General features: G+C 54.3%; 1 protein-coding gene across 1 annotated transcript in view; it reads left to right on the forward strand.

Moving 5' to 3' along the window:
- The first annotated feature begins 552 nt into the window (after window positions 1-552).
- The window catches only part of SLC25A37 (solute carrier family 25 member 37), a 20440-nt gene continuing 9037 nt past the window's right edge, over window positions 553-11955 (forward strand). Inside the window, exon 1 of the mRNA XM_066567364.1 lies at window positions 553-753. Within this exon, the coding sequence (XP_066423461.1) occupies window positions 553-753 (201 nt within the window). The remainder of the gene's footprint in view (window positions 754-11955) is intronic.

The following is an 11955-nucleotide window of genomic DNA, read 5'->3' on the forward strand; positions in this document are numbered from 1 at the left end:
GGGACGTGCAGAGGCGACACCCCGGGAGTCCCAGCCGTGCCACCATCCAACAGCGACCAAAACCCCCTCCGACAACAGGAGGGCTCCATCTCCCTTTGCTCGCCCCCAGCTTTCCCCGTGGCAGCACCGCGGGGTTAGCACAACTTTCCCCCTCAGGCGGACACAAACCGCCGCCCTTGGCTCGGTGTGACACCGCGCCGGCCGCTCCAGGTGACAGTTACAGCTCCACCACCGCGTCCCCCTCACGGCGCCGCCACAGCGCACCCGCCCTCACGGCTACGCCCCGCCCATCCTCCACTACTACAGCCAATCACAGCACTCTGCTTCTCGAGTCTCACTTTCCATTGGTTAAAACTCCTGCCAATCACTTTCCCGCCCAGTGATGTCACGAATGCGCGCCACGCTGATTGGTAAGGCCGGAATGGGCGTGGCGAGCGCGGCTTTAAAGGCGGTTGGGCGGCGCGCGGTCCCAGTGCCCCCCTCAGCCCCCCCCCCCCCCCTTCCCCCCCGGTACCGGTGTCCCAGCCCGGCCCGCGGTCCCGGTGCCGGCGGATGGAGCTGGGCTGTGCCATGGCGGGCAGCGCCGCCGCCCCGCCGGGCCCCGGGCCCCCCGCCGCCGCCGGGGCCGGGCTGGCGGACAGCGAGGAGTACGAGAGCCTGCCCAGCGGCGTCGCGCTCGGCACGCACATGGTGGCCGGGGCCGTGGCGGGGATCATGGAGCACACGATCATGTACCCCGTGGACTCGGTCAAGGTACGCGGGGAACGCGGCGAGCGCCGGGGGAGCCGCGCACGGGGGGGGCGGGCGGTCCGGGATGGGCCGGGGGGACACGGGAGGGGCGGCCGAGGGATGCTGAGGGGAGCGGGGCAGCAGCGAGGGGAGCGGAGCGTTCGGGGGGACAGGGAGAGGGGAGAGTGCGAGCGGTTATTGGGGTGCAGGGAGAGGGAGTGTGACAGGCAGTTATTGGGGTGCAGGAACTCCTGGGGTGCAAGGGAGGGGAGTGGGAGAGGTGTGCGAGGGGTTTTGGGGTGCAGGAACTTGTGGGGTGCAGGGAGAGGGAGTGCGAGGGGTTTTGGGGTTCCTTCTGGGGAAACTGCTGGGGGTGCAAGGTTTCTTTGGGGTGCAAGAGGGGAGCGTGCAAGCGTTATTGGGGTGCAAGAACTTGTGGGGTGCAGGGAGAGGGGAGTGTGAGAGGTGTGCAGGCATTTATTGGGGTGCAGGGAGAAGGGATTGTGAGAGGTGTGCAGGCAGTTATTGGGGTGCAGGGAGAGAGGAGTATGAGAGGTGTGCAGGCAGTTATTGGGGTGCAGGCACTTGTGGGGTGCAAGGGAGGGCCAGTGCGAGAGGTGTGCGAGGGGTTTTGGGGGTGCAAGGTTTTTTTTGGGGTGCAGGGAGAGGGGAGTGTAAGAGGTGTGCAAGCGTTATTGGGATGCAGGAACTTGTGGGCTGCAAGGGAGAAGGGAGTGTGAGAGGTGTGCGAGGGGTTTTGGGGTGCAAGAAGTGCTGGGGGTGCATCTCTGGGGTGCAAGAGGGGAGTGTGCAAGCGTTATTGGGGTGCAGGAACTTCTGGGGTGCAAGGGAGGGGCAGTATGAGAGGTGTGCAAGGGGTTTTGGGGTGTCAGGTTTCTTTGGGGTGCAGGAGTGGAGTGTGCAAGCAGTTTTTGGGGTGCAAGGGGGGAGTGTAAGAGGTGTGCAAGGGGTTGTTGGGGTGAAAGGAGGGGAGAGAACAGAAGGGTGTGCCAGAGGTTTTGGGGTGCAAGAAGAGGGGAGGTGTAAAGGGTGAGCAAGGAGTTGTTGGGGTGCAAAGGGGAAGTGTGTAAGGAGTCTTTGGGGTGAAAGGAGTGCTGGGGGTTCAGGGGGTTGTTGGGGCCTAAGGGATGTGTAAGAGTTTTTGGGGTGCAAGGGAGGAAAATCTGCAAGAAATTGGGGTGCAAGGGGGGAGAGCGGGGAGGGGATGTTGGGGTGCAGGAAAGGTGGGGATGTGTAAGGGATCTTGGGGTGCAGACGGGCAAAGTGTCCATGGGATGTTGGGGTGCAGACGGGCAAAGTGTCCATGGGATGTTGGGGTGCAAATGGGCAAAGTGTCCATGGAATTCTGGGGTGCAGACGGGCAAAGTGCCCATGGAATGTTGGGGTGCAAATGGGCAAAGTGTCCATGGAATGTTGGGATGCAGACAGGCAAAGTGTCCATGGAATGTTGGGGTGCAGACGGGCAAAGTGTCCATGGAATGCTGGGGTGCCCGAGGTTCCCGGGGCAGGGAAGGCACCGGGCAGTCCCCGAGGTGTCACCCCCAAATCCCCGCTGGCTCTGGGGCTGTCCCGCAGCCCCGGGGTCTTTGCACAGCGCTGGTGCAGAGGTGACAGCCCCGGAGCTGCTCCCTGGACCGGGAAATGCCAGCCCGGTGCCACCAGAGCCCCGCTGGCATCCCTGGCACTGGGATCAGGAGCTCCCTGGGAGCTTTTCCCTCCCGGAGCTTTGGGATCCCAGCTCAGGAACTGGGATCAGGGGCTCCCTGGGAGCCTTTCCCTCCTGGAGCTTTGGGATCCCAGCTCAGGAACTGGGATCAGGAGCTCCCTGGGAGCCTTTCCCTCCCGGAGCTTTGGGATCCCAGCTCAGGAACTGGGATCAGGAGCTCCCTGGGAGCTTTTCCCTCCCGGAGCTTTGGGATCCCAGCTCAGGAACTGGGATCAGGAGCTCCCTGGGAGCTTTTCCCTCCCGGAGCTTTGGGATCCCAGCTCAGGAGGGAAGAGCCGCTGGGATGGGGCCACACCGGGATGGGTGAGTGGCTTTGGTGGGGTCAGGGTGTTTGAGGAGGAGCTGCCCAGTGGATTTTGGAGCTGCTGATGCTCGAGCACACTCAGGGAAGGCTTCCCAGTGTCTGCAGAGTGTGGGAATCATCCTGAAGGATAATTCCTGGCTCTGCCCTGCCGCTTTGTTGCTGTGGGGCCTTCAAAAGAAGAGGGAAAGCCGGGAAAAGCCGAACTGCCTCGATGAATCATGAGATGTTGCAATCCCTTCTCCTTCTCATCCAGGGCTCCCTGAAAGAGTAGAAAGGGCAGGGGAGAGGAAATGCTTTGGCTTTTGCAGCTCCTGCCAGTGTTGCAAGCACTCGAAGGGAATATTCCCGGTTTTCTTGCCCTGTTTCCCCTCTGGGTCTGTCCCTGCAGCACCTGGCTCACAGACTGGGGATGTGCCCGTGCTGTGGGGTTGGTGCCCACCCTGAGCGTGGCACAGGCAGCTCAGGGGGGTTGTGCCCGCTCCTGGCACGGCTCTGGGTGTTGTCCCTCCGCAATTGTGCAGCTCTTTCCTCGGCGGGAGAGCCGAGCAGAAATGAAAGCGGGGCCGGTTTCCTGGAGGGGGAGGCGCTCTGCGGGAAAAGCTCCGGGAGCTGCGGCGGGGCCGGGCCGGGACCATCCCCAATCCCCAACCCGGGAGCGGGGAAATCCCTGGATTTCAACGCTGGAGCCGGGCCAGGGTCCCCTGTGTGCTGGGGCACAGCAAAACCCCGCTGGGATCTGCTGCTGCCCGGGCACTCACCCTGCTCCACCTGCCTGCTGTGGGCAAAGGGGACGGCTGACCCCAAAAAGGGAGATTTTCATCCCTAAAGAGGTTTTGTTTTCTTGTGGTGCTGTAATCCAGTAACAGCTCAGCTCTTTCACTTTATCCTGCAGAAAAGGAGCGAAGCTTTTCCTCCATGGCACTTCCTGGGGCACAGTTCCAGCCTTGGGCAGGTCGGGTTTTTCTGCAGGTGCAGAAGGAGCACCCGGGCAGCTCCGGCCCTGAGGTTCCTCCTGTCTGCCTTCAGCGAGTCATTTCCTCCCAAAGAGAAACTGAAAATGTCGTCATTTGGGGAATTGTTTGCTGCAGACACTTGCACAACCCCTGAGGCTGATGGGCTCACAGAATCCCAGCATGGTTTGGGTGGGAAGGGACCTTAAAATCCCCCGGGGCCACCCCAGGGCAGGGCCACCTCCCGCTGTCCCCGGGTGCTCAGCCTGCTACAGCTCCTCTGGGAATTCCATCCCTGTCCTCCCTCACAGGGAGGAATTCCTCCCCAATATCCAGTTTCAATCTACCCTCTTTTCCTCCCCATTATTTTCCAGTGTTGAATAATAAATAATAATTTATTTATTTTTTACCCTTTGAGCTCCAGCCTCACCTGCACTTTCCCCCTGCCTCTCCCCCTCAGCTCTGGTTGTTTGGACGCCCTGGGCTGGGTTTTTGCTGGTGCTGAGGGTGTTTCTCACACTTCTCAGGCTTGTTGTTGTTTGTGGCTGCTGCAAGAACCAGCTGTGCTGGGAGCCCTGATCCATCCCCAAGTGACCTGGAGGGATCAGCGTGTCAGGGACTCCTGATGGCAGCAGCAAAGGAGCTCCTGGAGGGCTCCCCTGCAGCCTCCTCCTCCTGCCCTGACCTATTGGGTGATTTTTCTGCTGGAGCTGGTTTCCCAAAGGCTGTGAAAACAAAGGATGGGATTCCCTTGGGGATGTGAGGAACAGTTTTGCCCCCTTAGGGGTTTGAGGAACAGTTTTGCTCCTTTGGGGATGTGAGGGACAGTTTTGCTCCTTTGGGATGTGAGGAACAGTTTTGCTCCCTTGGGGATGTGAGGAACAGTTTTGCTCCCTTGGGGATATGAGGGACAGTTTTGTTCCCCTTAGGGATGTGAGGAACAGTTTTGTCCCCTTGGGGATGTGAGGGACAGTTTTGCTCCCTTGGGGATGTGAGGAACAGTTTTGTTCCCCTTGGGGATGTGAGGGACAGTTTTGCTCTCTTAGAGATGTGAGGAACAGTTTTGCTCCCTTGGGGATGTGAGGGACAGTTTTGCCCCCTTAGGGGTTTGAGGAACAGTTTTGTCCCCTTGGGGATGTGAGGAACAGTTTTGCCCCCTTGGGGATGTGAGGAACAGTTTTGTTCCCCTTGGGGATGTGAGGGACAGTTTTGTTCCCCTTGGGGATGTGAGGAACAGTTTTGTTCCCCTTGGGGATATGAGGGACAGTTTTGCTCCCTTGGGGATGTGAGGGACAGTTTTGCTCCCTTGGGGATGTGAGGGACAGTTTTGTTCCCCTTGGGGATGTGAGGGACAGTTTTGCTCCCTTGGGGATACGAGGGACAGTTTTGCTCCCTTGGGGATGTGAGGGACAGTTTTGCTCCCTTGGGGATGTGAGGGACAGTTTTGTTCCCCTTGGGGATGTGAGGGACAGTTTTGCTCCCTTGGGGATACGAGGGACAGTTTTGCTCCCTTGGGGATGTGAGGAACAGTTTTGTTCCCCTTGGGGATGTGAGGAACAGTTTTGTTCCCCTTGGGGATGTGAGGAACAGTTTTGTTCCCTTGGGATTCATTAATTGCTGGGGGGAGAAACTGGAGCTGTGCAGAGCTGGCCCCTCCCTTCTGGCAGAGGCTGCTGATGGCTCTGGGGACCAATAAAATCCTTTTCCATGAAAACCTGGCCTGCCTTTGGAGCTGCCCTATGGTCACAAAGCTCCTGGAAGCCCAGCAGAACACCTGAGGGAGCAGAGCTGTGCATTCTCTGGAGATTCTGCATCCCCCCCGTTTCCAGCTGCTCCAGGAGGAGCAGTTCCTCATCTTCCAGCCGAGGGGGAGTTTGGGGATGTTGGGAATTCCTGGATAACCTGCTGGACTGACCCTCTGCTCCCCTCCCATGGGTGTGCTGCTCATTTGGGGCTGTTCCAGTGAATCCCCCAAAATTGGGGTTCAGAGCCTGAGCCTGGGTCATGCCTTGTCCTGCTCCAGCTGAATCCCCCAAAATTGGGGTTCAGAGCTTGAGCCTGGCTCGTGCCTTGTCCTGTTCCAGCTGAACTGCCCCAAAATTGGGGTTCAGAGCTTGAGCCTGGCTTGTGCCTTGTCCTGCTCCAGCTGAATCCCCCAAAATTGGGGTTCAGAGCCTGAGCCTGGCTCGTGCCTTGCCCAGCTGGCAGGGTCTGCTGGATCCCTGCAGAAATGCTGCAGGTTTCCTGCTAAGAGCATTTTGTGTTCCCTTTGTGCCCCTGTGTCACATGAACCCAGGAACAGCAGGTTGTGCTCAGAGAAAATAGAAATAAAAACACCCCAAACAAAAGGCAGATGGGGTCTGAGGGTGTTTGTAGGGTGGCACATGAGGTCTCAGGGTGTTTGTAGGGTGGCAAACCAGTGACCCTCCTCCAGCATGTGCAAAACAGACCTGGAAAAAAACAATTCTGGCAAAAACCAATGAGAAAACAGCACTGGAGGAGTGCTGGGGCTCTTCCCAACGTGGGGTTCAGAGCTTGAGCCTGGGTCATGCCTTGTCCTGTTCCAGCTGAACTCCCCCAAAACTGGGGTTCAGAGCTTTAGCTTGACTTGTTCTGTTCCAGCTGAACTCCCCAAAATTGGGGTTCAGCTGGAAAAGCATTTTGTGTTCCCTTTGTGCCCCTGTGTCACATGAACCCAGGAACAGCAGGTTGTGCTCAGAGAAAATAGAAATAAAAACACCCCAAACAAAAGGCAGATGGGGTCTGAGGGTGTTTGTAGAGTGGCAGATGGGGTCTGAGGGTGTTTGTAGGGTGGCAAATGAGGTCTGAGGGTGTTTGTAGGGTGGCAAACGAGGTCTGAGGGTGTTTGTAGGGTGTCAGATGGGGTCTGAGGGTGTTTGTAGGGTGGCAGATGGGGTCTGAGGGTGATTGTAGGGTGGCAGATGGGGTCTGAGGGTGTTTGTAGGGTGGCAAACGAGGTCTGAGGGTGTTTGTAGGGTGTCAGATGGGGTCTGAGGGTGTTTGTAGGGTGGCAGATGGGGTCTGAGGGTGATTGTAGGGTGGCAGATGGGGTCTGAGGGTGTTTGTAGGGTGGCAAACGAGGTCTGAGGGTGTTTGTAGGGTGTCAGATGGGGTCTGAGGGTGTTTGTAGGGTGGCACATGAGGTCTCAGGGTGATTGTAGGGTGGCAAACAAGGTCTGAGGGTGTTTGCAGGGTGTCAAGCCAGCGACCCTCCTCCAGCATGTGCAAAACAGACCTGGAAAAAAACAATTCTGGCAAAAACCAGCCAGAAAACAGCACTGGGGCTCTTCCCAGCGTGCATCCAGCAGCACAGAGCTGTTCCCCAGGAGCAGGGAACTGCCTCAACCTGAGCCTGGCACTTGTGGTGGTGTTTTTGGTTTTTTCCTGCCCAGGCTGCAGCCAGGACAAGCTGGGTGCCCTGCACTGCTGCCTTATGCAACGGGGATTAATTGGAGTAGGTGGAGAAGAATTTCTTGGCTGCTTATCAGGGGTGAGGCTCCAGGAGCTGCTTGGTGGCTTCAGATAGGTGAGAGGAGCTGGGGGCACTGCCCAGGCAGGGAAATCATCTCCTCCAGCCCTGATAAAGTGCAGCTCCCTCCCTAGAGCTGCTCCCAGCTCTGGCCTCAGGAGGTCTGGATTTGGTCATTGCTTGGGCTGTTTGTCCTCATAAATCTGGATTTGGTCATTGCTTGGGCTGTTTGTGCTCCTAAATCCTCATTTTGGTCATTGCTTGGGCTGTTTGTGCTCCTAAATCTGGATTTGGTCATTGCTTGGGCTGTTTGTCCTCATAAATCTGGATTTGGTCATTGCTTGGGCTGTTTGTGCTCCTAAATCCTCATTTTGGTCATTGCTTGGGCTGTTTGTGCTCCCAAATCTGGATTTGGTCATTGCTTGGGCTGTTTGTGCTCCTAAATCCTCATTTTGGTCATTGCTTGGGCTGTTTGTGCTCCCAAATCCTGGATTTGGTCATTGCTTGGGCTGTTTGTGCTCCCAAATCCTGATTTTGGTTATTGCTTGGGCTGTTTGTGCTCCTAAATCCTGATTTTGGTTATTTCACTGACTGTATGTTCTCCTAAATCTGGATTTGGTCATTGCTTCGGCTGTTTGTCCTCCCAAATCCTCATTTTGGTCATTGCTTGGGCTGTTTGTGCTCCTAAATCCTGGATTTGGTCATTGCTTGGGCTGTTTGTGCTCCCAAATCCTGGATTTGGTCATTGCTTGGGCTGTTTGTGCTCCCAAATCCTGATTTTGGTTATTCCTTCGGCAGTTTGCCATCCTAAATCCTGATTATGATTATTCCTTGAGCAGTTTGCCCTCCTAAATCTGGATTTGATTATTCCCTGGGCTGTTTGTCCTCCTAAATCCTGATTTTGGTTATTCCTTGGGCAGTTTGTCCTCCTAGATCCTGATTTTGGTTATTCCTTGGGCAGTTTGGCCTCCTAAATCTGGATTTGCTTATTCCTTGGGCTGTTTTTCCTGTTCAATCCTGGTTTTGGTTATTCCTTGTGCTTTTAGCTCTATTCAGTCCTGATCTTGATTATTCCCTGGGCTGTTTGTCCTCCCACATCCTGATTTTGGTTATTCCTCTGTGTGTCCTCCTAAACCTGGATTTTGGTTATTCCTTGGGCAGTTTGTCCTGTTAAACCCAGGTTTTTGTTATTCTTTGGGCTGTTTGTTCTCCTAAGTCTGGTTTTGATTATTCCTTAGGCTGCTTATCCCTTTAACCCCAGGTTTTGGTTATTCCTTGTGCTGTTAGTTCTATTCAATCCTGATTTTGGTTATTCCTCTGTGTGTCCTCCTAAACCTGGATTTTGGTAATTCCTTGTGCTGTTAGTTCTATTCAATCCTGATTTTGGTTATTTCTCTGGCTGTAGGCTCTCCTAAATCTGGATTTGATTATTCCTTGTGCTGTTTGTCCTGTTAAACCCAGGTTTTGCTTATTCCTTGGGCTGTTTGTCCTCCTAAATCCTGATTTTGATTATTCCTTTGGCTGGTTGTTCTCCTAAATCTGGATTTGGTTATTCCCTGAGCTGTTTGTCCTCCTAAACCCAGATTTTGGTTATTCCTCGGGCAGTTTGTCCTGTTGAATCAGGTTTTGGTTATTCCTTGGATTGTTTTTCTTGATTTTGGTTATTCTTGGGGTAGTTTTTCCTCTTGAATGCTGCTTTTGCTGCTCCTTGGCTGTTAGTCCTGGTGAAGCTGGGTTTTGGTTATTCCTTCGTCAGCTAGTCCTGGTTTTATCCTGTCAAATCCTGGTTTTGGTTATTCCTTGGGCTGTTAGTCCTGTTTCTGGTTATTCCTTGGGCAGTTAGTGCTGGTTTTATCTGTCCCTTGGGCTGTTAGTCCTGTTTTCCCCAGGTTTTGGTTATTCCTTAGGCTGTTAGTCCTGTTTCTGGTTATTGCTTGGGCAGTTAGTGCTGGTTTTATGGGCAGTTAGTGCTGGTTTTATCTGTCCCTTGGCCTGTTAGTCCTGTTTCACCCACGAGTGATGGGTGGCTGATGCAAACTGCAGCCTCTGTGGGCTCCTCTGGGCTGTGGGGTGAGTTTTGAACCCCTTCAGAGCAGCTCAGATCCACAGAAATAAAAAGAAATCCTATTTGTCCATCCTCCTGTGAGAGCTGTGCCCACCTTACATCCCTTTGCCATGAAAAGCTGCCCTGAACCTGACCAAGCTGCAGCAGCAGGGTGTCTGTAAATTGATTTTTCTGGGGTTTGGGTGGCCCTGACAGCTACAGGAGCTTCTCTCCTTCATGGGAGCTGCAGGGGGGAAAGTGGAAAAACCTGGATCGTCAGTAATGGCTTCCTTGGCTTTACTTCAAAAACCACACTGGTCCTGCACATAAATGTCCCCTGCTGCTGCCCTAAACTGGGAGCAACTGGGATTTTCTCCAGGGCATCCTGAAATCCTGAGCAGCCCCCACAGGATGGGAAGGTGCAGAGACCATGAGGGGTCTCATGGAAAGCTGGATATAAAACCTGCTTTTAAATTCTGAGCTAAAATCCAGGGCATTGCTGCCCTCCCTGGGGGATTTTCCTGAGTTTTTGGGTTTGTTTGGAGCTCCCAGGGAATGTGGAACAGGGAGCTTTGCACAACCTGCCCAATTCCCTGGTGGAGGGTGGTGCCTTTCATGAGCTGAAATTCCAGCCAAATTTTTAGGGATTTTAAAGTGTGTTTACTACAAATTCCATCATTTGGTTGGCCTAGACTTGAGTAAACTTGGTTTTGTTGTTTTGGATGAAAGTCCTGACCCGAGCTCTGGTTCTTCCTTGGGCTCACAGAGGGGCTGTGGAAGGGTTTGGGGGCTCCAAGGTTCAAACCTTAAAGGTTTTTATGGGATGGGTAATTAATGAAGGGCTTGATGAGCTGAAGGGTTCCTGCTGAGGATGGAATCCTCCTGCAGCTCTGCAGCCTCTCCCTGGAAAAGCAGAATTCCAGAATTTGCTGAATGCCCCTTGCCTGGGGCTGAGGCCTTCCCAGTGCTGCTGTTTTGGGGCTGCTCCAAGGGCCTGCTGTCGGTGCCATGGGCTGGAATTGCAGAATCCTGGAATTCCTGAGGCTGGAAAAGCTTTCCAAGGCCATCCTGTGGCCCATCCCCAGCTTGTCCCCAGCCCAGGGCAGTTCCAAGGAGGGCGAGCTGGGCAAACTGGGAACAGGCAGGAATTCCCTGAGAAGGAGAAAATGCAGAGGCAACAAAACCAAGCTGGGTTTACTCAAGTCTAGGCCAACCAAGTGATGGAATATGGAGTAAATACACTTGAAAAACCTTAAAAATTGTGGCTGGAATTTCAGGCCTTCCTTGGCCACCCCCAGGGCTGTGGCTCCATGGCCTGTGTCAGTTTTTAACCTTTTCCACAGGAAGGATCTGTGGGCATTTTGCTGCTCAGGATTTCCAGGGATGGCTGTGGAGGTTTGAGGTTTTTACCCAGGGCTGATCGGGGTCCTGGGACCCCTCAATTTTGTCATTGTCACCTGCAGGCCTTGGAGCCCTGGAAAGAGCTCCAGGGAATTTTCCTGAGGGAATGTTGTGTAATGAAGTGGTGGCAGTGAACTTTGGAGCAGGTTTGGGTGCCAGGAGCAGGTTTGGGTGCCAGGAGCAGGTTTGGGTGCCAGGAGCAGGTTTGGGTGCCAGGAGCTCAGCTGGCTCAAAATCTGTGCTAGAAAAAAGCCCCGAGGCACAGAAATGCAGCTGGAATTCCCTGCCAGGCCCTTGGGGGAGAAAACCACTGGGAGCTGAGGGGAAAACTGGGACAAGGAACCTCCCAGAGCCTCTGGGGGACACTGGCTCTGCATTTTCTCCTTTTCAGGGAATTGCTGCCTATTCCCAGTTTTCCCAGCTTGCCCTTCTAGGAACTGTCCCAAGCTGCTGGGCAGCTGCAGGAGGGACAAGCTGGGGCAGAGTCAGGGTGTTGAAAGCAGAGAAAATTACAGCCTTCCCTGGATTTCTTCAGCCAGCCTTTGGAGCAGCCTCATTCCTTGGGATTTCCATGGATAAAGCAGAGCAGAGGCTGCACTTCCCTCCAGGAGCAGCCTGGCTGTCACAGCCTGGCTTGAGCCTCGTCCTATTGCAGCTGAACTCCCCCAGAATTGGGGTTCAGAGCTTGGGCCTGGCTTGTGCCTTCTCTATTCCAGCTGAACTCCCCCAAAACGGGGGTTCAGAGCTTATTTATCCTCTTGGGTGGAGTGTGGGCTCCATCCAGCAGGATAAATAAAAAATCAGAATAAATAAGGGACATCAGGGCCAAAGTGACCCCTCAGTGATCTCAGGATTCTGGTGGCTCTGAACCCTGGGGTTTGTTGCATGGGATGGGTTACTGGGGGGGTCCCAGTTCTGGGGTACCAGTTGTGGGGTTCTCTGGGTTGGGATTGAAGGCACTTGAGACTCTGGTTCATGTTTGGACTCAAATGTTCATTATTTCTTATCAGTAAAACAGTCTCACTGCTGTGAGTGGGGCAGCTTTTCATTAGAGGGCACAAAATGGATAATAATCTCTTGTTCCAAGGTCTTTCAAGATGAAACCATCCAATTAAGAGCTGACACCTGGATTATTTCCCCTTTTAACCCAATAACTGATCCCAAAGAGCTGCAATGGGGACTTTTCTGCCCAATTACAAAATGCCACCCAAACCCATGGAGGAGAAGAGGGAAGAAAAGCATGAATGTCACAGACATATTTTATGAAAAATTGTTTTGCCAAGATCTTTT

The sequence above is a fragment of the Molothrus aeneus genome, chromosome 29 (genome assembly GCF_037042795.1).
Source record: "Molothrus aeneus isolate 106 chromosome 29, BPBGC_Maene_1.0, whole genome shotgun sequence".
In the NCBI taxonomy this organism is placed as follows: domain Eukaryota; kingdom Metazoa; phylum Chordata; class Aves; order Passeriformes; family Icteridae; genus Molothrus; species Molothrus aeneus.